General features: G+C 39.0%; 1 protein-coding gene across 1 annotated transcript in view; it reads left to right on the top strand.

Moving 5' to 3' along the window:
• The window catches only part of LOC126190852 (anoctamin-8), a 191,448-nt gene that overhangs the window by 1,185 nt on the left and 162,989 nt on the right, over positions 1-27,274 (top strand). The window contains exons 2-4 of the mRNA XM_049931440.1: positions 9,944-10,029; positions 12,204-12,364; positions 23,926-24,161. Of these exons, the coding sequence (XP_049787397.1) occupies positions 9,944-10,029; positions 12,204-12,364; positions 23,926-24,161 (483 nt within the window). The remainder of the gene's footprint in view (positions 1-9,943; positions 10,030-12,203; positions 12,365-23,925; positions 24,162-27,274) is intronic.

Genomic DNA, 27,274 nt, shown 5'->3' with positions numbered 1-27,274 from the left:
TGGTAAGAGCAAAATGCTTTAATGTTGTCATGAATATAACGTACTTTTAGGTCAGGTGTATGTTACAGGGTAGTATGCCTGAGGAATTTTTGGATGAAATGGAAAAGGAAAACTAGTTTTTCAGTGTTGTTCATATGTGCATCCAAATGCTTGATTTTTAACATCTTGTACTACATAGGCCTATATGAAATGAGAATAGGCATTTGATGTGCAAAAGAGGTATTGTGGAGACTAATGAACATACAATAGTGAAAAATCAAGTCACTATTCAGTGGCAAATACTGAACAGCGTAAATAGTAAACTAATGTGAAAAAGCAACAGAGAATTTATGTAAACATATCACGTAAATGTGGCTTTATTATTTGTAGTTATCTAGACTATTCAGGTTTTTTAACTGTGCTGATTAAGATAGTATAGTTTCAGCAGGACCAACTACTTCTGTAGCTTCTTTTAAATTTATATGAAAAAATTTTGATTTATGAATGGGTATAGTAAATGACACAAGAGACTATATATTCTTCAAAATACTCACCAGCTACTAACATCTGTGCAGTTTTAGTTTTGTGAAGAAAGATGCATTATATATGGCAGAGTGCATTAAATGTTGCTGAAACGTTAATATTAGGCTATCCTACAAGTCAGTTTGTTTTGTATATAGAAACATGTAAATTTTCTTTGGCATTATTGTAATGGAACCTGTCTCTAGTTCTCGTGGAGTTTTGTCTTGCCAGTTCCTCTTCCTATGGAACAGATTCAGAGAAGTGGGGGAACATTGGCTTCCACATTTCACACTGTTGTTCTGAAGAGGCTGTGAAGTGACAAAACAGAATTAATCAAACAGTGAAAAGTCCAGAATGGAAAATTAATAGTATTGCGAAAAGGATGGATTGCTGCTCACCGTGTAGAAGAGACATTGAGTTGCAGACAGACACAACGAAAAGACTGTTAAATCTTTAAGCTGGTGGCCAAAAGGCCTTCCTCTGAAGCAGGAAACACACAAAATACGCCCACACATCGCGCACGTGCGTGCGTGGTCGTTGTTGTTGTTGTTGTTGTTGTTGTTGTTTATTATTATATGGGGTCAACAGAAACATCAGATCTCATGCGTCGGCTTTGACCCGTGACGTAAGGGTGTTGTGGTGTGTGACGTCATTACGGCGCAGAGTTTGGTTTGTGAGTGTGGCGTGTTTGTAGATGTCGTGTTGTTGTTTGTTGTGCCCTCTGGTGGTATGTTCATGGTTTTCGTTTGTTTGGTGTGTTGGGCTCAGTTTGCTGTTGCTCAGTGGTGAGTGCTGCGTGCGTCTTTTTGAAGCGGAATTTGTATCAGTGAGTTAACGGTTTTGTGTGATGGTTAATGTAATGATGATTGCTGTACATCGGGTGGGTTTGTTATTAAGTGTATTTGGTTGTGGTTTTTTGTTCAGGAATGGATATGAAAGACCAGATCAATAGTTCTCGGTTGAGGGCTATGATGGGGGAGACAGCTTTAGAGCTGATTACATTTCTTCAGCTATTTGGCTTAATTGCCGAGGTCTTGAAGTGCGGTGTGTGCCGTGAACCTATGAAATTGGTTAAAGTTCCGGCCTCTCGGACCAGGGATGGTTACATGTGGCGCTGTCGCAAAGATGACATATGGCGTTCCATACGGCGCGGTACCTGGTTCGAGAAGTCTAGATTGGGCATGCGTGAGATTGTGCTTGTTACATATTATTTTTGTTATAGATCTCCACAGAGTTTTTGCGCGCATGAGACTGGTGTGAGTGAGAGGACTGTTTTAGATTGGTATTCCTTTTGTCGTGAAGTGTGTTCGGAATTTATTAAGTACAGGGGTAAGTTGGGGGGGCATGGGGTGGTTGTGGAGGTGGACGAGTCACAGTTTGGGAAAAGGAAGTATGGGAGGGGGAAGTCTGTGGCTGGTCTTTGGGTGTGGGGGGCTGTTGTTCCGGGGGGGGTGGGGGTTCCAAATGTGTTTTTAGGGTTGTGGAAGGGAGGTCGAAGGCTGAATTAGTGGGGTTAATTGGGGAATATATAGAGCCGGGGTCCACAATAGTTTCTGATGCTATTTCTTCTTACAGGGGGTTGGGTGAGAGGGGAATCAATCATTTAGTAGTGAACCATAGTTTAGAGTTTAAGAATTATGAGACAGGAGCTTGTACTAATACAATAGAGGGGATGTGGGGGGCCGTTAAGTCAGTTCTTGGGAGGGGGAAGAGGCGCTCTTCCAACCTTCAGTCTCATTTAGATGAGTACTGTTGGCGGAAGAGTGTCCCAGAGGGCTATTGTATTGTTCGGGTTTTCTTAAGGGCTGTGGGTAAAATGTATAGGCCAAAAGTGGTTAGTTAGGGTGGGCTGGGTGGGTAGGTGGGTGGGTGGCTGTGGTTCATAGTGGGGTGGGTGGTTTATTTTGTTGTATAGTGTTTGTTAAGGTGGGGGGGGAGGGGGAGTGTGTTTTTTTTTGTTTTAGTTGTGGAGGATCTATTTTGTTGAAGTTTTCGTTGAGTTGTAGTGTGTGATTGAGATGTTTTTTATGTTGCATTTGGTTATTTTTTTTAATTTTATTTTGGGGTTGGGGGGGGGGAGGAGGTTGAGGTGTGGGTGGGTTGGGTTTTTCTTTTGGTTCAGTATTTTTTTTGTTGGTTTGCGTGTGTTTGCGTGTGTTTGCGCGCGCGCGCGCGCGCGCGTGTGTGTGTGTGTGTGTGTGTGTGTGTGTGTGTGTGTGTATGTGTGTGTGTGTGAGAGAGAGAGTGAGAGAGAGAGAGAGAGAGAGAGAGAGATTGTGGTGGCCAATCTAGTTTGTGGGGCTGGAACTTTCTTGTGGTAAGTTCTCATTTATTTTGTTTTTGGCGTATGTGTTGTGTATTGGGGTATAGGGAAGTGTTTCATTGAAATTTGTGGCTGTGGAGGTTGATATTGGTATTCGTATTGGATGTTTTTGAGTCACATAGGTCAAGGGTAGTGGTCGATCCTAAGTTATGGGATTGGGAGCTGCTGTTGAGCTATATAGTTGGAGGGAAGTGTTCAATCTCAATGTTTGGTGGAGTATGTTGATTTTTGTAATGGGAGATGGGATCGGGAGCTGCTGCTGAATTATATAGGTCAAGGGAAGTGTTCGATCCCAATTTATGGGATCGGGAGCTGCTGTAGATATTTGTAGGTGAAGGGAAGTGTTTGTTCGTAATGTTTTGCGATGTATTTTGATTTTTGTATTGGGAGATGGGATCGGGAGCTGCTGTTGAGCTATATAGGTCAAGGGAAGTGTTCGATCCCAATTTATGGGATCGGGAGCTGCTGTAGATATATGTAGGTCAAGGGAAGTGTTTGTTCGCAATGTTTTGCGGTGTATTTTGTTTTTTGTATTGGGAGATGGGATCGGGAGCTGCTGTTGAGCTATATAGGTTAAGGGAAGTGTTCGATCCCAATTTATGGTATTGGGAGCTGTTGTAGATATATTTAGGTAAAGGGAAGTGTTTGTTCATAATGTTTTGCGGTGTATTTTGATTTTTGTATTGGGAGATGGGATCGGGAGTTGCTGTTGAGCTATTTAGGTCAAGGGAAGTGTTCGATCCCAATTTATGGGAACGGGAGCTACTGTAGAGCTATATAGGTCAAGGGAAGTGTCCGATTCCAGATAATAATGTGTTTTGTGGTATTTGGTGAGTTTTGTGATGTCGATTTTTTTCGTCGTCTTGCGTGGTTTTGTATGGCGGTGGGTGGCTAAATTTGTTTATATTTAGTTTCACCCCACCCAAAAACCCCCAATTTCCCACGCTTGTCCTGTTAGAGTCATTAGGCATTTTGTGAAACCTGTGTGTGTGTTGTTTTTCTATGTATTTTCGTCTTTATGATATGTATGCAACGATTTTATATCCGCCATATTGGAATTGTCGTTTATGGTCGTTTCCGCCATATTTGTGACGTCATGGGCCAAAGCCGATGGGTGGGATCAGACGCTTCCGTATTTCCATTATATGATATGGACGAAAATAAGTGTATATGCTCCTGAAGAAGGGGAAGAAAGAAGAGTTTTTTATGATGATTTACAAAAATAAGTAGGCAGAAGTAAACATAACCGCTTGTTAATAAGTGGATGTATTAATACACCCGTTTGAAATACACCACTGCCAGAAGTTGTAGGAGCGTAAGGAGTGTATACAATAAATTATGATCAAAAGCTGACACACTTTGAAACATTCAATGATAAGAAAATTAGCAACATATTCTTTAGGAAAAAGAAATTTAGAAATATACAAAGAGTGCAAGAGGCCATGATCAAGTATTGTTTATTTTATAGTAAATAGAAAACTTAAATCAATTGTCTGAGACGTAAGAGTCCACAGAGGAAGCAACATGAACTCGGACCACTATCGTGTTGTAGCAAAGATAACCCTGTTGGCTGGATGGGCGAAACAACTAAATAATCATGCAACACTAAAGACGAATTGTTTAAAGAATGTGTTACAAGAAAATCTAACATAAAATACATGTATCAATGATGACTTGGACAGTATCCATACAAGGTACACATACAGATCGTTGTGAACACACAATGGGAAAACAGTCATACATTAAGAGAGTAGCAGTTGAAAATGTAGGCAAAAGGAAAAAAAAAGAGGTAGTAGAATGGTTTTAGAATATGGAATGATGGAATAGAGAGTACAATTTTAAAAAATTAAAGATCATACCTTATAAAACTGTGTGATAATACACAAAGGGGTTCAAATGATTTGTAGAAAAGTGCGAAGAGGTGGCTTATAAACACATGAAGCAACTTTAAAATTAAATAAAGAGCTGCTGCAAGAATAAATTCCATAGATAAGGGAACTTGGATAAAACGGTACCAAGAACTATGGAATAATATGATAACAAAGATGAAGAAATAGGGAAATATGGAAGCGTCTGATCCCACCCGTCTGCTTTGACCCATGACGTCACAAATATGGCGGAAACGACCATAAAACACGATTCCAATATGGCGCATATAAAGTCGTTACGTACACATTATGAGGACGAAAATACATCGAAAAACAAACACACACACTTTCCACAAAAAGCCTAATGGCACTAACGGGACAAGCGCAGGAAGTGGGGTGTTTTTGGGTGGGGGCAAACTAAATATAAAGAAATTTAGACACCCACCCCCATACAAAACCACACAAAACGACAAAAAAAACTGACATCACCAAACTCCCCAAATACCACTAAACACAATATCATCTGGAATTGGACACTTCCCTTGACCTATATAGCTCAACAGCAGCTCCCAATCCCATAAATTAGGATCAAACTCTTTCCTTGGCCTATATAGCTCAAAAATATCTCCCGATACCAATACCAGCATACACAGCCACATATTGGGATCGAACACTTCCCTTGACCTGCGCACTGTTAGTTTTATCCGTCATATCCATTCCTGAACAAAAACAACTGATTAATTTTACTAAATTACCACACGACATACAGCAAGCAACACTAAATTAACCTTCACACAAAATTGTTAACTCACTGAAACGAATTCCACTACAAACACAGTCGACACTCGAACAATTCTGGATAATAAGCAAAAGCAAACTGAGCCCATAACACCACAAAAACGAAAACCCTGAACATACCACCAGAGAACATAACAAACCACAACACAATGACATCTACAAACACGCCACACTCACAAACCAAACTCCACACCGTCATGACGTCACACCCTTAATGTCACGGGTCAAAGCCGACGCGTGGGATCAGACGCTTCTGTCGACCCAGTAATAGGAACTTCAGAGGGTAAAGGGAACCAACTTGGGTACCAAGATGATATCACAATAGATCAGTTATGGAAGGCACTGGAACAGATGAAACGCATATAGTTTGAAGAAATCAACATAGAACCCCCTTAAATGGGGGGAACTAAAGTTACTAAGGAAGCTCCTACACTTCTTATATGAATGCAGGAAGACGAGGGTGGTATCTGAATTGAATTGCGGAAGACAGTGATATAAAAAATGAGGAAGAAATGTCTGAGCTCAATAAAAGAATACATCTACAAACTTATTCTTACAAACTGTATAAAAAATTATTAACAATTGAATTTGATAGATAATTGATACCCTCCTAGTGCAGGAACAAAATGGCTTTAGAAAGGAATGTTTTTGTAATGACAACATTACTATTGAATGCTAGTTAATGCAAAATGACAAGATTACAACGTGAAGGCTTGCATTACATTTCATATAAGAATAGGATACAAGTTTATTACTCATAACATACAATTTCAGGTCATTGACTTAATGTGCGGGACAGGTTAAAACACAGAAACTGGTTCACAAGCTTCCGTATAATAGGAATAATATAATATACTTTAATGGGTAATTAATTAATTAATCAGTTAATAATTTTTCTTCAAAAGTAACAAACTTTCGAAAATTAACAGTTGTAAGTATTTGCCCTCTTCTCATATTTTCAGGTTGTCATTCATGAATCTTCTACTGAATAGTAAAATTTCTGCACTAGTTTCTCATATATGATTTCCCCCCCCTTCAGGGTTTCTAAATTTATGCTGAGCAATTAGCTTCCTTTCATTTTGTTATAAATTTTCATACCTGTATAATGTGGAGTCTGAGCATAAAGTTTTAAATGGTGGGTGAGCAGGATAAAATTAATTTGATTTCTGGTGTTGTAATTATGTTGAAAATGATTTGCTATGAATAAATCAGGGTTACTGTGTACAAATATAATCAGCCATTAGATGTATACTGAGGGAACCCTTAATATACTTAGATTTTTTGGGAGTGGGCAGCATCATTTTTTCCTGCCCTACATTGTGCATTTTTCTAATGGTTTATCAGAAGTTTTAATATTCGACACATATGGTTTGAGTTACCCAAATATAAAATTCTATACCTTATTACAGACTCAAAGTAGCTGTGACATATTACTTTTCTTACACCCATACTGGTAGCATTTTACAGTATTCTCCTTACAAATGCTAGACAATTTAATTTAAATGCAGGACACTGTATTGTGAGCCCCATGATAGATTTTTATCCGGTTGCATTCCTAGGAATTTCACTCAGCTAGCTATCTGCTAGTCCTGGTTTCTGTGAATGACCTGAATATTGTTTAATTTTGCTGCGTTAACTGAGTCTTGTCCATGTTTAATTTTAACCCATCTAAATCAAACCAGGTATCTAATTTTTCTAAAGTATTTAATACAATTTGAGGAATTTGGTCAGTACTTTTACTTTAGTGATTACAGATGTGTCATTTGCAAATAAAACTGAGTGACAGTATAATATTGAATGGTAGATCATTTATGTAAAACAAAGACAAAATGGGACCCAAGATAGAACCTTGGGGTACTCCATACAAAATGATTTTCCATTTTGAAATATAAGTTCCTCTCTCTGATGATATAACCACTCTTTGTCTTCGGTTGTATAGATAGGACTTAAACCATTCTAACACTGTGCCCATAATTCCATACTTTTCCAGTTTACAGAGTAGCAAGGAGTGGTTCACACTATCAAAGGTCTTTGGTAGGTCACAAAAAAATCCTGTGCACGCAATGGGCTAATTTTATCTGTAAAATGTTTTTTTGGTGACTAGCTTTTCAAATATTTTGATAGTGATGGAAGAAGTGAGATTGGGCGATAGTTTCCCATATATTCTTTTGTGCCTTTTGTGAATAGTGGCTTAACTACTGCGTACTTCAGTATGTCTGCCACTATGCATGCTGGAAACTGTTCACATATCCCCAACATGAACTCGTCTCTGAAATGAATTGCAAATCATCGCAGGCAGTCCTGGGGATTTCTGCAAATGCTGGAAGACTGCTTCAATCCGCAAGTGTAATTCCTCAAGAGAGTTGACCTTGGTAGTGTAGATCAGGCTTTGGACATGACTCTACACACAGAAGTCCATGGGACTTAAATCAGGAGACCTTGGAGGCCATGGCACAGGCCTTACTCTACCTATCCAATGCTGACCATAAGTCTGAGTTAGAATCCAGTGCACTCATAAATGCAAATGTGCTGGAGCACTGTCATGCCTGAAACACACGTTCAGGCATTGGTTCAGTGGGGCATCATCATGTACATCTGGAAGTACAGTCTGCAGAAGCTGTATATTGCTGTCCAGTTAGTTTCTGTGGTAGGAAGTGTAATGCAATTATGCTGTCTCTGAGCAGTACTGACCAAACATTCAATGAATAACGCTACTCGTGTTGCGATATGAGTGTTGCATTAGGACTGACATTGGCTCAAATCTGACAGTTATCACAGTTAAAAATACCATCACGGGTAAATCCAGCTTCATCCGTGAACAGACTACTGCTTAAAAACAGGGGATTCAGGGTACACTGTCATTGCACCCATTGGCAGAAATTCTTTCTAGGAGGAAAGTCTGCATTGCTGAGCTTGCACTTGCTGGAGATACGGATAGAGTACTTGCCAATGCAAAATTCGCCACACATTGCTATGACTCATGACACACACTTCGTTAGCAATCCTCCTTGTTTAAGTTATCGGACATTTGTGTACAATTTGTAACAGCTTTCCTCAACATTAGGTTTTTTGAGCAAGGTGCTATTGTTTTTGGTAACTCCATAAACAGAGCACAGTGATCAGAAAGTCTTAAATCTAAACAAAACTTACGACCTTGTCATACATGGTGTGTGAAACTCTTGGTTTCTCTAAAGCACTGATGTAACTGGCTAAATGTATGCCTGTCAAACTGCCTGTGGGGAGGAAAAGCTTCTTTATTGGAGAGCAGAGCTTCTTCATACAGTTGTACAGCCTCAAGGGCACTGCTATTTGCTTTGCAATACATGAAGTGCATGTCAGTGTACTCCTCATTGGTGTAACTTCTGTCCATGGTGCCTTTATGTTTGTAACTTATTGTGAGACCGGTACAGTACAGTTCACGGAGGGTGAAAGGGAAGTAGTTGTGCATGGTTAACGAACAGGTAATTGATCGCAAGCCTTGAGTTACCTTCAGAAATATTGTGATATCCAAGGGTGTTTACAGTTGGTTCTCAACTCAAATTAATGTGATACCTCTGCAACGGTTGAATTATGGACCCATGTTTATTGGAGCTTTTTAGCTTCTTCATACTGTACTTTCCACGTATGAAGTATTTACCATCACTACTGAAACACCCTGTATAGTGGAAACTGGAAGTTAATCAAGTTGTCAGATGAATACTAGGCTGGAGATACATAGACACGCATGTTTGATTTCAGCACTGAAACATTTTGCTTCACTTTGTTTGGCAGTTCATCCCCCAATCCCCCACATCATTGCGAGTTGATACAGGGATTAATAATAATAATGATGATGATGATGATGATGATGATGATGAACACATTAAAGGCGAAGTGGCCGTATCATTCATACAATAATGCAAAAATCAATGTTCAGCATGCAAGCTGAAGCACACTTTGCAGATATTTGTGCCAGAATGTTGTTATGGATTGGTGCATCAAATGGTATAGGTTCCCATGCTACTGGAATTGCCCTGCCACCCCTTTCTTATGTTGATGTAACTCGAGTAAACTGATTGCAAATGGAAAATCTCTCCTGCGGGCATGCGAGACCTGAAAAATAACTTTTCATGTAGGTCATATTTTGAAAAATTATATCATTTGTAAAACATACTCTTGTAATTTACTATAAACTGATAAATAATTGCTGTTTAACCAGGGCTCAACTAAGCTTTTCTCAAGTTTATCAGTTTCCTGTTTTGAAGCTATCCAGATTTTAGTTTCTTCCTAAACAGGTTATTTCACATAAATGAGTTGCTGCAAGTCCTCACAAGTTTTACTATGCAATTTTTTTTCCCCAGATAAATTTCAAAGGATCATCCTGCCATTTTGTTTATGTTTCCATAATTTGATTGATTTTAATAATTCTGATATTATCATTATTATTATTATTATCTTTATTATTATATTCTAGCATCTTTACTCTTGCGGAGGAAGATACCATGTACAGGTCATTTGATGACACCACGCCGATTATGGATTCAGACAATACCTACACAGGTAAGAAATAGAAAATAAGTGTCACCAAAACTTTTTTTCTTGTTGCTCACCAACTCAAACTGTGACCTATGGGTCAGTTTATGAGGGTTGGAACTTAAATAGTGACAACTATTTATTCACAACCAATACAAAAGAGTTACATGTTTGCACCTGTTATTGTCATTCAAAGTAGTCACCAGCATTGTGTAGAACCCATTGCCAGTGATGTGAAAGGCATAGTATACTACTAGCAAAGCCTGTTATGTTGATGGTGCAAATGGAGCAGTCTACTGCCTGTCGAATCTGTGGAACAGTTCTAAAGTGAGTGCCACGAAGTGGTTCCTTCATCTTTGGAATCAAATCAAAGTCACAAGGACTGAAGTCCAGGGAGTATGGTGGCTGGTGCAGTACTTCCTAGTCCCATCAACCGAACAGAGCAGCCACAGCTTGCACTGTATGCCATTGTGCATTGTCATGCAAAATGATGGGTGGATTGCGCAGAAAGTATCGCCGCTTCTTTCGCAAAGCTAGTCGCAGGTGGTGCTCCAAAAATGAACAGTAATACTGTGCATTGACGGTCTGCCATGGAGGAATGTAAAGCGTTAGGATAACACCATGACAGTCGTACATGAGAATTGCCATAACTTTCACCATACTGGGGCTCTGATGTACTTTCAATTTTCGCATTGACCCATAATGACATCATTCATTGGATTGGCATTTTAGTTTTGGCTCGTTCAATGTGGCCCATGTCTCATCTAGTGTTAAGATACGGTGTAAGAAATCGTCTCCTTCGCACTCATAGCGCTCCAAGTGCGTCTGAGCAGCGTCATAATGCATCCATTTCTGCATTTTCGTCAGTTCCTGCAGAACCCATTGTATGAAATTTTTCGCATGCCCAGGTACTCCATCAGGATGCAAGGCGTTCCTTCAGTGTGCACTAATCAGATTTCATGGGCAGGCTCACAAATCGTATGGCGTCGATCACTGTCCACAAATGCGGCAACAGCATGCACTACTTCTTCTTCTTCTTCAGAGATACTAGGACCACCTGCCCAATGCATGTCTGCCAGTTTGCTGACCTTCGTTGAAGCCACTCAGTGTGCCACTGTTCTGTACGGCAATGCCGATTCCCTGCACGCCCCTTGAAGACCTTGATGACACTGTCGTGCTGTACAACCTCTGGAACATTCAATCTTGATCCAACTCCATTGTTCCTGTTTCAAAAACATAGTGACACCGTTACATTAGACCGCTCACTCACAAGTGACTGTTTTTCCCTCGATTGTGCGCACCCCTGTGACATGGGACGGGCGAATCCATTTGCTCGAGGTAAGGTAGGTATGTCAACAAAGTGTGCTATCAGCGACAATAGTAGATTCCATTGCATAGTGTCTCCACAGCAGTGTTCCCACTATTTGAGTTCCAACCTACGTATAATAGTGTATGTTGGTAATGCTGCTCATGACCGTGTTCTTTAGTAATCTTAAGACTTTTTCGTTCCCCTCAAATTAAAAGAAAGGTGTGTTAATGATTGTTGTCTGTGGATGAATCTTTATATACTTCTTAAAATCATTTTTAGATGTGGATCGCTCTACTGTTGCTATTATTACTGTGGAATTTTTAGACTGAAGCTGAGGACTATTTCAACCTTATAAATTTCAAATACTGTTACCAAAATATCCAAACAGAATAATCGAAAAGTCCACTATTCCTCACAGTAGTGTGGAAATACGTTGGACTTTCTATTCAGTCTGTTAACCCCGTATCTATCTTTGTATGTCACTGAAGAGGTGTTCCTTGTATATGACTTGAAATTCCATATGGACTTCCTGTCCTTTTATATTTGTTCTAAAGTCCCTCCACTGATGGGTCTCATTTTAACATTTTATTAGTAATTCACTACCTTGTAACTGAAACTGACAATTTATGATATTAGCATAATTTGAGCATGATGTGTTGTGAGAATTAGGCATTTGTTATAAACCAGAATTCCTCTGAATTAATACTTACTTGTTACAGTTAGCCCTTAAAATGCTATTCATGCTTCCTCTAGAATAAATTATTCTAAACTGTCAGTGACAATTTCGAGGATAAGATTGTCTTGTAAATTCTTCGTGTTGGATGTATGAATTAATTACTCTTGTTAGGTCTTTCATAAGTGGTGACTGTTTTTTGTGTTTATTTGTTTTTAGGAATGTGATGTAGTGCTGATGTTCCCACCTGGGGCTCAGGATTTTACATTAATGTGGCTCTTGTCTCGTCTGCGTGCTGGAACTCCTGGTTTAGTGGTGCATGTCCGACACCATGCATCTTCTGACAGTTACGGCTTTTATCTTACTGCTCCGTTCCCTGTGTAAGTAGTACCACCTCTCTCTGTTATATAACTTCTTAAGTGAAGCTCATGCAGTGTTCTTTCTTTATGCTGCTGTTAGGTAAAGTGATAGGTGCCCTATTCTTCTCCAGTTGTCAAGTGAAGGTATATATATAGTGCAACATGCCTTGCCCATTATTCAAACTTCTCAGGTGAAACTAATCTTCTAATTTTTTGACATAGAATTTGCAGGGTGTTGAACTGATACGAAATGCAATGAAGCACATTTTCTCTTGTGGCTTCACACTATTTTTTATTTCATAGCAATACAACAATGTTTGGTACTTAAGACATATGCATTAATTTGTAGGATTGGGGGGGGGGTTATATAAGAGTGGAATAATATATTTTTATGGAAGTTTGAGACAACTGGAGAGGAAAAGGCACTTTTTTAATGTAGTAAATTAGGTGCAATGTGCAGTGCTAGCATTTGTTACAAGTGTTAAAGGGCAGCTGACCCCTGTTAAGAAAAAATGTTGCGGGTACATAGAATAATGTAACAAAGATTATGAGTGTGAAAATGACTGTAGGGTTGCCAATGATATCACCTAGAAAGAAATGGTAATTATCTCCAATGGAAGAATATTTGTCAAATTCAAGGTTGGTGGAAAATAATGAGCAGTTGTAACTGATTGATTTCAAATAAATGTGTGATGAACTAGATAACAAAGGAAAGAGCAGGCAAAAGAAGCCAAAACTACAGTAGAATTTAGTTGCAGAAAAATGTGAAATGAGTGAAGGAAGAGACAAAATAAACTGCAAAAAAATTAATCGAGAAAGACAATGAGCTTCTAGCTGCAAACATCAACACACATTTACAACAAGCCATCAGCTGATTTGTTTGGCTATGCTTCAAAAAGTTTGTACCCTGGCCATCAGGAGCACTGAAAATTTCTCTTTGCTGTAGTGTGGTGATGTTTGACTGTTTTGGTCTGACAAATAGAAAAACTTAACTTAGTTACCAATTAAGCTTGGCTGATAGACCTGCATTTGTAATGACTGTACTTGTGTCATTTCATTATATGTTTGTATTGTTCTGCCTGTAATTAATTAAAATCGCATGAACAAAGGTTTCAAACAGAAAAAGAATGAGGTAAGGTGAGAGCAAGTGAAAAAGTTGATATGGTGATGACAATGATGTGACAAAAGAACAGAAATAAAAAAATTACATTTAAACCAATTAATTGAATAAGAATAATAATCAAAGATATTTTGATGAAAATTTAAAAATAAAAAAATTTAAAGTATCCAACGAGATTCGAACCCATGACAAGTGTGTGAAGGCCATACCCTATCCATTACACCACACAACCACCTAGCTATAAAATACTACTTTATTAATGCTGAGGAGCATCACAAAAAATTCTGAATTTTTTTTTACAGTTACTCACAGACAATAGTCCACCAGAGTGAAAGGCTCCAGGGTGTCTTTAACATATGATCTTAACCAACATCATGGTATAGGTGGTTTCAAAAGGTCAGTCCCACCACTGGAGACATTTCCTTGTCGGACATCTGCACTGCAAGGTTGATGCCTGCATGGTATCGGGTATACTGCAATCCAGGACACAACCGTGCCGTCCTCATGCAGTTAAACAGTGGTGGCAAGGAACAGCACACCGATGAAGATGCGCACAGGCTACGACTGCCTCGCGGGCATGGTTGAAGCACCGAGCAAATAGATCCGCGAGCTACTCTTTAACCGAAATGCTAGAGGACAGTTTCATATGAGGTCCAGAATCTTTTCTATAAGGATTCTCCAGCAGTGGGCGGCACATCACAGCATGTCATTTGCTGTATAATCAAAAGTTCTGAGACTGGGCACACAAATGCATTTTGCCACACGCTTTCCCAAACAGCAACAGCACCCAATTGTCGGTTGCTGCCTCTGCACCTCTTCATAACTGATCGGGACAGAAGTTTCTAATGGACACAGAATCTGATTTATGTATTTTCCCGTGGACCCTGTTGCATAAATATCACCTACTGGCATGACCTCTCTGTGGCCAATAATTCCTCCATAGTGACCTATATCATTCAACATATGGCACTGAATTTAGGATAACACTATGCTTTCACTTGAAAATTCACCACAGGAGATATGACAGAACCAATAATCAAAGCTGCCTTAGTAGCACATTATCGTCTGCTGCCATACATTGCCAACACATCTTGACAACAGCATCACTGGCCTATCCGCTTGACGCAGCATTATGGTGCATAATGCCAAACTTATCCAGTCAGTAGACAGTTGATACACCGAGGTGCTAGAGCAGTTCCCAGGTATGACATGACTGCCCAAGCACAGTTATGTCACAGCACTTTGCACTACATTGACACCACCATGGGCCTACCAATTTTGTGTAAGCTAAGAAGCCTTCCTCCAGATCGTTTTGCTATTGCAAAGCAGAATTCAGTGTGGTGCCCTTCCAACAGTTTGTGGTTGTCACATCTACTGTTGTTGCCAAAAAAAGCCGGCCGGTGTGGCCGTGCGGTTAAAGGCGCTTCAGACTGGAACCGCGTGACCGCTACGGTCGCAGGTTCGAATCCTGCCTCGGGCATGGATGTGTGTGATGTCTTTAGGTTAGTTAGGTTTAATTAGTTCTAAGTTCTAGGCGATTGATGACCTTAGAAGTTAAGTCGCATAGTGCTCAGAGCCATTTGAACCATTTTTTGCCAAAAAAGTATGTCATGTGGCACCCTTGCAGAGGTTACCACACCTTAACGTTAGAACGGTGCCTGATCATTATCCAGTACTCCTATTTATAGAATAGAATTACGCATTACAGAGCACAACTGTATTCAGTGTGCTGGACTATGCCAAGACCTGTTGTTGTTGTGGTCTTCAGTGCTGAGACTGGTTTGATACAGCTCTCCATGCTACTCTATCTTGTGCAAGCTTCTTGATCTCCCAGTACCTACTGCAACCTACATCCTCCTGAATCTGCTTAGTGTATTCATCTCTTGGTCTCCCTCTACAATTTTTGCCCTCCAATACTAAATTGGTGATCCTTTGATGCCTCAGAACATGTCCTACCAACTGATCCCTTCAAGACCTAGATGAAACAAATTCCTGTGGTTGAAGAGGACATACCGAAGACAACTAGTATTACACCATTTGGACTCTTCGAGAGTCAGTTCATGTTGTCCAGCTTACGAAATGCTGCACAGGCTTGCCAGAGGTTTTTAGACTCGTGCTACAAGGTTTGTCATATTGCATTTCATACCTTGCAGATATCCTTGTTTCATCAGCCACGGCAGAGGAACACCAACAGCACTTAATTGAAATATTTAGATTCCTGATCAAATACAGTGTTGTATTAAACACTGCCAGGTGTGTTTGTGGCCAACCAGAGATCACTTTTTTAGACCACCTGATCTCATCAGTAGGATCGCTACTGCATCCAGAAAAAGCAGAAGCAGTGTTGAAGATTCCACAGCCAGAAACTGCAAAACAACTGTGCCGTTACCTGGGATTTCTCAGTTTTTACTGCCATCGTGTAGCCCATTTAGCGGGGATCAAAGAACCTCTAACCACACCATTGGCTGGCCCTAAAGTTAAGGGGAAAATGCCACTGCTGTAGATGGCCGCTATGAACACTGCTTTAAGAGACAGCCAAGCAAAGCAGAGCTAACATGACACACCTTGCAAAGTCCACATGGGAAGTGCATCTCCCACTGGTGGTGAGTGCAAGTTAGATGGCAATCGGCACAGCATTACAATAATATGTAGATGGTGTGTGGCAGACACCCACATTTCCCCTTCACAGGTTCTCTCTGTCACAACAAAAATGGAGCACATACAATCATGAACTATTTGCAGTTTATGAATCTGTTAAACATTTCCACACACAGTTGGAGGCAAGAGAATTTGCAGTTTACGCAGATCACAAACAATATGTCTATGTCTTCAGGCAGAACAACGATAAATGCTCACCTTGAGAACACAATCATTTGGAATTTATTGCTCAATTCAGCAATCAGATGTGCCACATATCAGAAATGGACAACATAGTAGCCAACTGCTCATCCGTCATAAACAGTACAACGGACTCAGTGAATTTTACTCAACCCACCAAAGCAGAAGAGTTTGTACCAGAAGCTTCAGGATTGTGTGAAAGATACTTCCTCCAACCTTCAGTTGAAACTGATTGATGTTCCTGTCACAAACGTTCAACTATATGGCAAAGTCTCAAATAGAAGATCTTGTCCATTATTATCTTCCTCATTGTGTAGACATGCTTTTGAGAGCCAGCAAAGCTTATGTCACCGTGGCTTTATGTCAGCAGCTAAACTGATCACTAGCCATTTTGTATAGCCCATTATGCAGAAAGGTTGTAGAACCTGGACTCGTGCATTTGTTCAATGGCAGTTTAGTAAAGTATCTTCCCACATCCATGCGACTGTGGTATATTTCCCATATACAACTGTAAGATTAGCAAGTGTGTGTATATCTATGAAATAGGACCATTACCACCCACAAATGGCCAACAGTATCAGTAAACAGCAACTGACCACTTTACCCTCCAGCCAGAAGCTATACTAGTAGACAGTATGTCAGTGGAAACACTAGCCTCCACCTTTGTTTTGCGCTGGATAGCCCCATTCAGCTGTCCATTACACAACACAATGGGGTGTGGCCAACAATTTGAATCTGAACTATTTGCCCAGCTAAAGTTCTGCAGTGCTTTAAATCACAAGACGACACACCATCATACAGCAAGTGGTGGAATGATTGAGCACTGGCACCAGTTATTAAAAGTCGCACTAATGTATCACGAATCAAATTGAAGAACATCTGTACCATTGGTCTTGCTTGGTCTGCAAAACACTTGCAAACCCCATCAGGACGCTGCTCTGGTCAAGTTAACTTATGGAGAAGTGGCGAGTTCATTGGTCCACACATGGTCATGATGGAGGACACCAATCAAACAGACCTCATTTCTCATCTGAGAGAACAGATGACGCAAATCTGACCATGTCCATCATCGAGACCTGGAGCATCACAAAATAATGTGCACCGCAGGTTACAGACATGCACTCATGTGATTTTACACAGATACGGAGTGAAATGAGCACTGAAACCTCCATGTGTGGACCCTCATTATGTTATTGGCAAAAGTGGGAAAAAAGTAGACATTTCAATTAATAGCAAATGCCACAGCCTGCACCTTGAGTGCAACAGTCTACACTGGAAGCAGAAGCTCAACCAGAGTGCCGAACGTGTTCACCTTTAGGAGATGAATGTTTAGTTCCACTGGTACACACGTAAAAGTGAACTATTAGTTCAGTCTGTGGGGAGGGGAGAGGGGTCAAGTGTGGAAGGTTAAAAGGGAAAGGCAGTCACTAAGGCCCCAGGATGAGAGGGACCCACCTGTAGTGAGGATGAGGATTCTATCCCTCTTTCCTCCATAGGAAAGGAATTGATAGTTCTGCTTTCACTTTCATGAGTATGTATCACTATTAGTAAACATTTTGCCTCCTGGATGTAACTACTTACTAGCACTTCAGTGTCATTATTATCATTGTTAATTCCTTGTCTGAATTTTCTGTTGATACTAAAGTGAACATTATAATGGTAGTGATAATGTTAGCATTCATCACAGAAAGTTGTTGACTTGGAGCAAACTGAAGAGTAAATTAGGAAATAAATATCAGTGGCTAAATGAAATGTATGTTAAAAGCAAAATAATTCAGCATTGTAGTGAAACTGATGGTAAAAAGATGACCTTTAATGATGGATGAATCTGTGTTAAATAATGTTGGCATGTAAATTCAAAAACTGATTTTAATAGGAGAATGTAATTTCATCCTCCTTACCTCAGAAAAAAAAATCATTAGACAAGATGTGTTAATAAATTGTGGGAACAAATGCTCATTGCAGTAACAGTGGTTAAAAAAGAAGTCAGTGAAACACAGTATAATTTGGCTAAACAACTTCAAGGCATAACATTAGTGGCTTAATACACAGCAGGCCAATAAGTGAAATTATAGAGATAATAAATTGCAGTATTAAGGGATATTTAAGTAGGTCATTAGCAGTCTTAATGTATTCAGATGCATTTTTAAGTAATAGGTGTCTGGGTTAGACAATTCGCAATATTAGGTTCATAGACGTGGTGTAAAACACTAACTTATATTCACCAAATCCCAAAAGTAAAAGAGAATGAGTCACATTGATGGTCTTTGAATACTGCTTCATCTTGATATAAGTTTTGAAAATATGACATGTATAGATAAAAAAAAAAAAAAAAAACCATACTCCTCAAGCGGCAACAGAAGAAAGGGAAAAAAGTGTGAAAATGCATGAGCTTTTGCATCCAACTTATCTTCCTTGTGACAGGAGGGTTGAAGCGTAAGGAAGAGGGTGAAGGAAATGGTCTGGCGAGGCTTAGGAAATGGGAAAAGTTACAGAAAAGTTGCGTGGAACCTCGGGTCACAGGGCTGAAATAAATTTTGTGTATTTAAATGAAAAATGTAATTGTGGAGGCCACAGTATCAAGTTAATTATATATTATTGTAATTAGGACGTGTAGCATCCGAGGGATGTGAGCAGCTGAGCTTAATCTAGTGGGAAACCTTGCTAAAGGGAAACAGAAGTTTTAATACAAACTTATATAAACATTAACGCAGTGTTGCATCCAAATTCATTGATTTAATCATAAAATATTAAAATGTTGTGAATGGTTAATGACATCGACAGTAGCTTTTTGTTGCTGAAAAGCAAATCTATTATTCAAAATAATTTAATATTTTATAATAAAACTGTACACTCTGATGTCAGATGTGTTCCCAATACTTTTGATAAGACTGAAAAGACAAGATATGAGTGCACTTTTAGAATATCATGTGCATTTGTTCATTTCTCTGCCGTTACCTCCAGTATTCTTCCAGACTTACACTGTGAAGTGCCTCGCAGACTTTACTTCCGATTGTACTGGTTATTAGGATTTCTTCTAATTTAATTTGAGTATGGAGTACAAAAGAATGAGTGTTTTAAACACTTATACACACACTTGTAATTAACTTAAACAAGTTGCCATAATCCCTGTGGGCACCCAATACATAAGGAGTTACATTGTAGCACATTCGTAAATTCTCTCCTCTACGCATTTTGCACCTGTTTTAGTTTCTGTAAAAAATGCAAAATTGGCAATTTTAGTGAAATAGTGTAAAATTGGTGGTTTTTGTGAAATGTCACAAAACTTGGTAGCTATTTTTCCGTATAAAAATCTGATGATGGCCATTAACTAATATCAGTAACTTGTTACCTGTTCAGTGTTGAAATAGGATTGTTTACTTCTTCTCCTCTCTCTCTCTCTTTTTTGTGTATAATCTTAAAATGATAGTTCATTTCTGATTTATTGAATTTTGATGGGTTGTCAAAGAAACTATCCTATAATTTTTAAGGAAATATATTTCAGCCTTGAGCAAACATGATTCTCTCTTATTTATTACCAGAACATGTTTCAATGAAGTTTCACCATTGTCAGTAGGTTTGTTTATTTTCTTAGTATCACATACTGATGTTAATGTGGCTGTCGGCTGAAATTTGTAGTACAACTGATATTTTGCTCCACTGCATAATTTTTTTGTTGATTTCGCTTTTTCATACCTCTACAGGGTATATAAACTGTGCTTCCAGTTCTCTACAATCGTATATTGTGTTTGGGGTATAAGTGCAGGTATTTTTACTGATGACTGAGGACAATGTATTGAACAACACTACATCATTATTTACTTCATTTACAGTCAAATAATTAGAGCGATTAAGAGTAGAATGATTTTTGGCTGGTTAGTGTCTCCATGTGTATGTGGCAGGAGCAAGCTATTAATACTTATTTTCCCCTGGACAGCAGGTCATGTGTTGAAGTGTGGATGCATGGACACCAAAAGGCTAGTCTATACTGACTGGTGTAGTGTAGTCCACTTGGTGGTGCTGTTACAACTGTGCAGAAAATGCCTGGTAGTAAATTATTGTAAATTATGTGGCGTGTATGGAAAGACTGTTAGAAACAGAAAGGGGGAAAAAAAAAGAAAAAGAAAAGAAATCTAACACACTGAAGTGGCTAAAGGGTAAAGTCCAAGTATGGATATTTATCTAAATGTGGTCTGGGGCCCCAGTACATGCTGTGACCTGCTTAAGGAATGTGTGAATCAACTCTCCGCTACCTCTGAGAATGATTGTAAATAGTTGATTGTTTGAACTTTGTTGTTTGGATGCAGTGAATTTTCATTTGTGCAAACTTGATATGCGGCGTGCAATTTATCGAGAGGTATGTACTTAACCATTTCCTCAATCTTCTGACTTAATTCTGCATTGCAATTCATTTTACTGACATGTTAACCTGTTTTCCATACTTCTATCTGCATTTCGTAATTAGCGTTGTGCCATTTTGGAGAATCACAGTGTGGTCCAAATATGGGCTATCACAAAGGGTGTAACTAGGGACCAGTTTGCATTCATATAACTACCTTATTTCAGAATGCCATATATAAACCTAAATATCAATCTTAAGGACAGAAGGTAGACTGGAACCCTTTGAAGATGGCTGAAGCCATCTTTGCTGTGAAAGCAGTGAAAATGGGAACTCAACAAATGGCATTCATTTTAGCTGAAAGGAATGGCATTAATGCACCTTTCACCACTAACAAAGCTGGTAGAAGCTGGGCAGACCTGTTTCTAAATCATCATTTGTCTCACCTATCAATTCATAAGCCCTGTGACACTTCTTTCAAGAGCATTGGGTTTCAACAAAGAAAATGTCACACCTTTTTACAAACCGTTAGAAGAGACGTAACAGTAAACGACACTGCCCACCATATTGCATGAGTCACGTAAGACGTAACACCCCTTTTATTTCGTGAAGAGTTTCAGGCATCGAAACGAGGTTGTCAGCAAACGATAGTCAACTAAGATGCTTGTACTTAGGTATGTAATAAAGAATATTAACCCTTCTGTCAATTGCTATGTTGAAGTAAGTATAATTTTGTAAAATAGAATGATGCACTTCTTGTAACAGTAGCCAAAAGAGCTAGAAAAGATGAGTACCTGATAAAATGCTTGTTAATGTTGAGGTTGAAACTGTTTGCAGAAGAATCCAAGAAGTGTACTAAAATTGGAAAGCAATGCTTTCAGAGCCATCCATGATTTTTGAAATAAGTTATTTTAAATAAAAAGATTGCTTTTAAATTTAAGTCCACATGCTACAGTAAAATTTAAGATTTTTCAAAAATGTAATCATTACTAGAAAAATTTTATTGCTTAAAAGTAAATGGTAGCCTCTATCTGTACCTTTTCTACACATTAAGCTACCAATGATCACAATATTTGATTTATACCCTTAACACTCTGTATATTAGGAAGCAGACATGGACAGGAAGTGAGCAAGATGAAAATACCCTACTTCCAGTGAACTGCATTCCAGTAATATTTTTACTCTCCCTATAACAACAAAAACAAATAATTTTTGACAAAATAATTTAATTGGGTAGAAAAAAAGTCTACTAACTAAGTGGCGGGAAAACACACACACACAAAAGAAGGCTGTAATTAGGCAAGCTTTCAGAGCCAGTGGCTCCTTTTTCAGGCAGAAGGGTTGAAGGGGAAGAAAGAGGGATGAAGGAAAAGAACTGGAGAGGTCTGGAAAAGGAGTAGATTTCGGGAAAGTCACCCAGAGCTGTGGGTCAGGGGAGACTTAACCACACAGGATGAGAAGGAAAGACTGATTGTTGCATACTTTCACAGCACACAAGTATAAATAAGAAAACTGCCGAATGTGGCAGTAAAGTTTTGCAAATACATAAAGCACCATGGTGCCTATTTGGTCTGCTTCTATCAGCCAATTACAGAAGAGGCTATGTGACTTCACACAAACATCAGCCATCACATACAATTGATGGAAGAATTTAAATAATTTTGCGCAGGTAGTACGACTGATCCCTTCAAAGCCTGGTTTACCACCAGAGGGAACAACAGTGAACAAGAATTCCCTCTTGTGTAAACAGTAGGTTTTACAGTTGCCATTTGAGAGACAGGTGAAAGTACATTGAATGATATGCCTTTGCTTACTGTGGCGATTCATGGCGCATTGTCCCTGCTTTGATGTTATCAATACAGAAAGCTTTTGTATTCTATCTTATTCATTTCCATTATTGACATGAGTTGCATGAGCAATGGACTGGAATCGGTAGAATGCATATTGCTGATAGAAGAACATCAGTATCATAGGTGCTTCTAGATTCAGAGAGACCTGCAAGACAAAAATTGAAGAAAAAGAAATATTTGAGAATGTGTACCTGCTACGCTGATTAAAATTAAAAATATATGGAAGACGTAGTCAGCCTCATTGCTTAAATTCACAGTAGCTATAATTACATGGCTGTTGTTTCACTGTTGTATTATAGATTTTTGATGATATCAAAAAAGGTTTGTCAGGTATCACACCATCTGCACTCTAAAAAAAACTATATAGCTGATTTTTATCAAATAGCATGGGTGACAGGTCTTATGTACTATATTGCACATTTTGTTAACCATATTTTATTAACATTATTACATTTCTTATACATGCTTTAATAAAAGCCTTGAAGTGCTTCCCATGTCACTGCAGACACCAGAAACTATCTGAGACATTGCAGCTATTGACATGCAAAACCAACAATGATGTAAATATCTCCAGTTGCTAATAACCAGAGCTTCTTTCAGTTATGTTTGTCATCAACAATTAGTGTTCTGCTTTTAAATTTTCTCCACAATCATACTGAGAAACCAGCTAAAAGCATGAATCAACATATGTACAAAGTTTTGGAATAATTCTAATAATAGCTGGAGATGCAATGTACTACCTCCATGCATTTCACATGTACATACAATTTCAGACACTTAAATTCTTCTCTTCATACACCATTTTACTTATTGCACTGATCCTCTTAGAATATCAAAGTTTTCCATTGTGCCTCAAACTATATAGTGTTGTATGCTGTGTGCCAATCATTAGTGCAAAAAAAATAAATAAATAAATAAAAAGTGCAGCACTCACAATCTGTTCCCATTCTCTCATGATCTGGTCTGTTCTCTCCAGTGTAATAGTGAACACTGGCAAATTTTTTGCCAGTACTCATTTGCTTGTGTTCACTTCCATTTGTTCTGGTGTAAAACCTATACTCCAATTAAAATTAATTTGTGAATGATGTTTCAGTGGTTTGAAGACAGGCGTCAAGTACCATCCAGTCGTAGTTCTTTCTCTTGTGCCAAGTGCTTGTTACATCGCCCATCTGCCACTGCAGTCTGTTAGTCACAAAGTAATTTTAATTGGAGTATAGCACACTGTTTCATTCTGTGCATTTTGCCAAGTCCAATTTTCAGAAAGGGACTATGTTAAACTTAGACGTAGAAATGGATCTGTCTGCCTATAAGAGTACCATATCATAATATGGAAACAGAGATGCTTACAGAACATCATGCACATTCTTTGGCACAACAAAACCGGAAATTGTAGAAAACTGCAATGCTGTTCTGAAATGATGTTAATCTTTTTTAGTTTGTTGAAGGCAGCAGAGGAACTCCATCTTCCAAAAACACTGAAATCAGAATTTGGAGGTGGGCTAAAGGAATTTGTGCAGCAAGAGGCAGCTTGTTTTGAAGGGACGGACAATGAATCCACTTTCTTCACAACACAAGAGAGGCAGTGGCTGGTTCTGCACCTGCTTCAGACATTGAGGGCAGCTCCTGGTGATCAACTTGGAGGGCTCAAGTTGATTGAGGGACAGGCAATAGGTTAGTATATAATGCTAGAAAACTAGTTTTATCACTTTGTTGCTTGTTTTTAAATTTAATTGGTTCTATGGGTTAACATGCCATGGTATATACACACCGAAGAGCCAAAGAAACTGGTACACCTACCTAATATCATGTAGGACCCCCGTGAGCATGCAGAAGTGCCGCAACATGACATGGCATGGACTTGACTGATGTCTGAAGTAGTGCTGGAGGGAACTGACACCATGAATCCTGCAGGGCTGTCCATAAATCCATAAGAGTATGAGGGGGTGGAGATCTCTTATGAACAGCATGTCGCAAGGCATCCCAGATATGCTCAATAATGTTAACGTCTGGGGAGCTTGGTGGCCATCAGATTTATTTAAACTCAGAATAGTGTTCCTGGAGTCACTCTATAGCAATTCTGGATGGGTGGGGTATCACATTGTCCTGCTGGAATTGCCCTAGTCTGTCTGAATGCACAATGGATATGAACAGATGCAGGTGATCAGACAGGATGCTTACATACATGTCGCCTGTCAGACGTGACACGACGTATCAGGGGTCCCATATCATTCCAACTGCTTACGCCCCACAGCATTACAGAGCCTCTACGAGCTTGAACAGTTGCCTGCAGGCATGCAGGGTCCATGGATTCGCAAGGTTGTCACCATACCCATACACACACATTCACTCAATATAATTTGAAACGAGACTTGTTCGACCAAGGAACATGTTTCCAGTCATCAACAGTCCAATGCCAGTGTTGACAGGCCAGGCAAGGTGTAAAGCTTTGTGTCATGCAGTCATCAAGAGTACACAAGAGGGCCTTCATCTCTGAAAGCCCATATTGATGATGTTTTGTTGTTGGTTTGCATGCTGACACTTGTTGATGCCCCAGCATTGAAATCTGCAGCAATTTGTGAAAGGGTTGCACTTCTGTCATGTTGAATGACACACTTCAGTCGTCGTTAGTTCCATCCTTGCAAGATCTTTTTCTGCCCGCAGCAGTGTCAGAGATTTGGTGTTTTACCGGATTCCTTTTATTCACAGTACACTCGTGAAATGGTCGTATGGGAAAATCCCCACTTCATCGCTACCCTAGAGATGCTGTGTCCCATCACTCATGCACTGTCTATAACACCACATTCAAACTCACTTAAATCTTGATAACCTGCCATTGTAGCAGCAGTAACCAGTCTAACAACAGCGCCAGACTCTCGTGGTCTTATATAGGTGTTGCTGGTCGCAACGCCATGTTCTGTCTCTTTACATATCTCTGTATTTGAATACACATGCCTATACCAGTTTCTTTGCCACTTTAGCGTAGTTTGTTGCACAGAGGCTATAGGAATCCTCCCCACTGGAAGAGGTTTGCTGATTTATAAGAGATCAACCTTTCAGGAAAATAAAGCAATAAAATTGAGAGTAATGTAATATGAATGGGAAATATGAGGCAACAACAGAGGTAGATATGTATGCAATTTTAAACTGCATAAGAGATGTGATACATGAATCAGAGATTAAAAAACTGGATATTCATAGGAGATTATAATAAATATTTTGTGAAATGAAGTTTGTCTCGAGCAGTTTTGCTATGTGACAGACAATGTAAATTTTTAACGTAACCATTAAAACTTAATGAATGCTATAAGAGCAAACAAATTCTGTGGCATCAGTTACTAGTGCCCCTCCTCCTCCCCCACTACACTCTCAATTTCTGATGCCCCCTCACACACACACACACACACACACACACACACACACACACACACACACACACACACACACACACACAGTTTTCTTACGCATTACCCAAGTTTCTTTAGTTGAAAAAACAGACGTGGAGGAGGTGAGAAATGCACTGTTGAACTATGCTCTCAGATAGAGCAGAAACTTGATTCGTATAGCTAGAAGTGTCTATCCAGGTTCCCAGCTCATAATCAGTGCAGTAGTAAAAAGAAGATATGTAAGTGATATATATGTCTGTAAAATAAACTGTGCCATAAAAGAACAGTGTGATAGACTTGGAGCAGTGTTCATAGATCCAAATGAATTCCTAAATGAAAACTGCCGATGAAAGGATGGACTGCACCTAAATAAACTGAGACCTTTAACATTAAGCAGAATGTTTACAGACATGTGCAAAATAATAAAAAAACAAAGAAAACTAAAATGGCTTGATGGGGGTAAAAATGTGGATAAACCAATAAAAAAAATCCAACATCATCTAAAAACTGAGGAAGAGCAACATATAGACCGGAAAAAACAGTTTTTTAAACATCCAAGGTTCAAACAACAAAGAATGACTTCTCTCCAGAGAATAAATTTGAATTATTGTATTTAAATGAACATTGGGCCAGTGAAGATGAAATTCCAGTTTCTAAGTTCGAAAATTATAGTTTCTCAAACAGTTATTGCTGAAGAGTTCACAAGAGAGGTTGTGTAGCAATCATTGTTGGTAGATCAATCAATTGCACCACTGATAACTTAAATCTAAATTATGTATGTGAAGAACTGAATTTTCAAGCCACTGGTACAGTCATAAGTAGCATGAAGCTAGTAGTAGTATCATTGTACAGGCCTCACAGTGGTTATGTGCACTTACTGAGAAAAGCTTTACCAACCATGACATTATAATAGGTGGTGATCTTAATTCTGAATTTGACATGTCGACTGACAAGTGCAGGATTAGTGATCTGAAAAACCTACTACGACAGTTCAGTCTATAGTGTGTTAGCTGTAAACCTACTAGGAAACAAGTGTGCTTAGACAATATATTTGTTAATTTTAAATGCATCCGAGCTCAGTGGAACGTAACAGTGTTTCTCTTTTCTGACCACAAATCAGTGTCCTTATTATATGCTAACAGGCCAGCTGTCAGTCAGTCTTAGTGGTGACATGGCCAGTTCAAAAATGGTGATCACTAGGCCAACGATCAATGGAAAAATTGACAAGTTCACGAAAACCGTTGCAGATAGAGATAGCTTCTGCCAGAGAAATGATGGTAATCTTTGTGTATCAAATACTGAGTCAGCTAATATAAATTTTGAATATTTCTTTAACTCATTTCTGCAAATATTTAATAAAGTATTCCCATTAGGAAATGTAAAGTGACAGACAGAGGTTGT

This window comes from Schistocerca cancellata, chromosome 6 (assembly GCF_023864275.1).
Source record: "Schistocerca cancellata isolate TAMUIC-IGC-003103 chromosome 6, iqSchCanc2.1, whole genome shotgun sequence".
NCBI lineage: Eukaryota > Metazoa > Arthropoda > Insecta > Orthoptera > Acrididae > Schistocerca > Schistocerca cancellata.
Note: the sequence above shows the minus strand (reverse complement) of the source record. Positions and strands in the feature narration are given on the sequence as shown.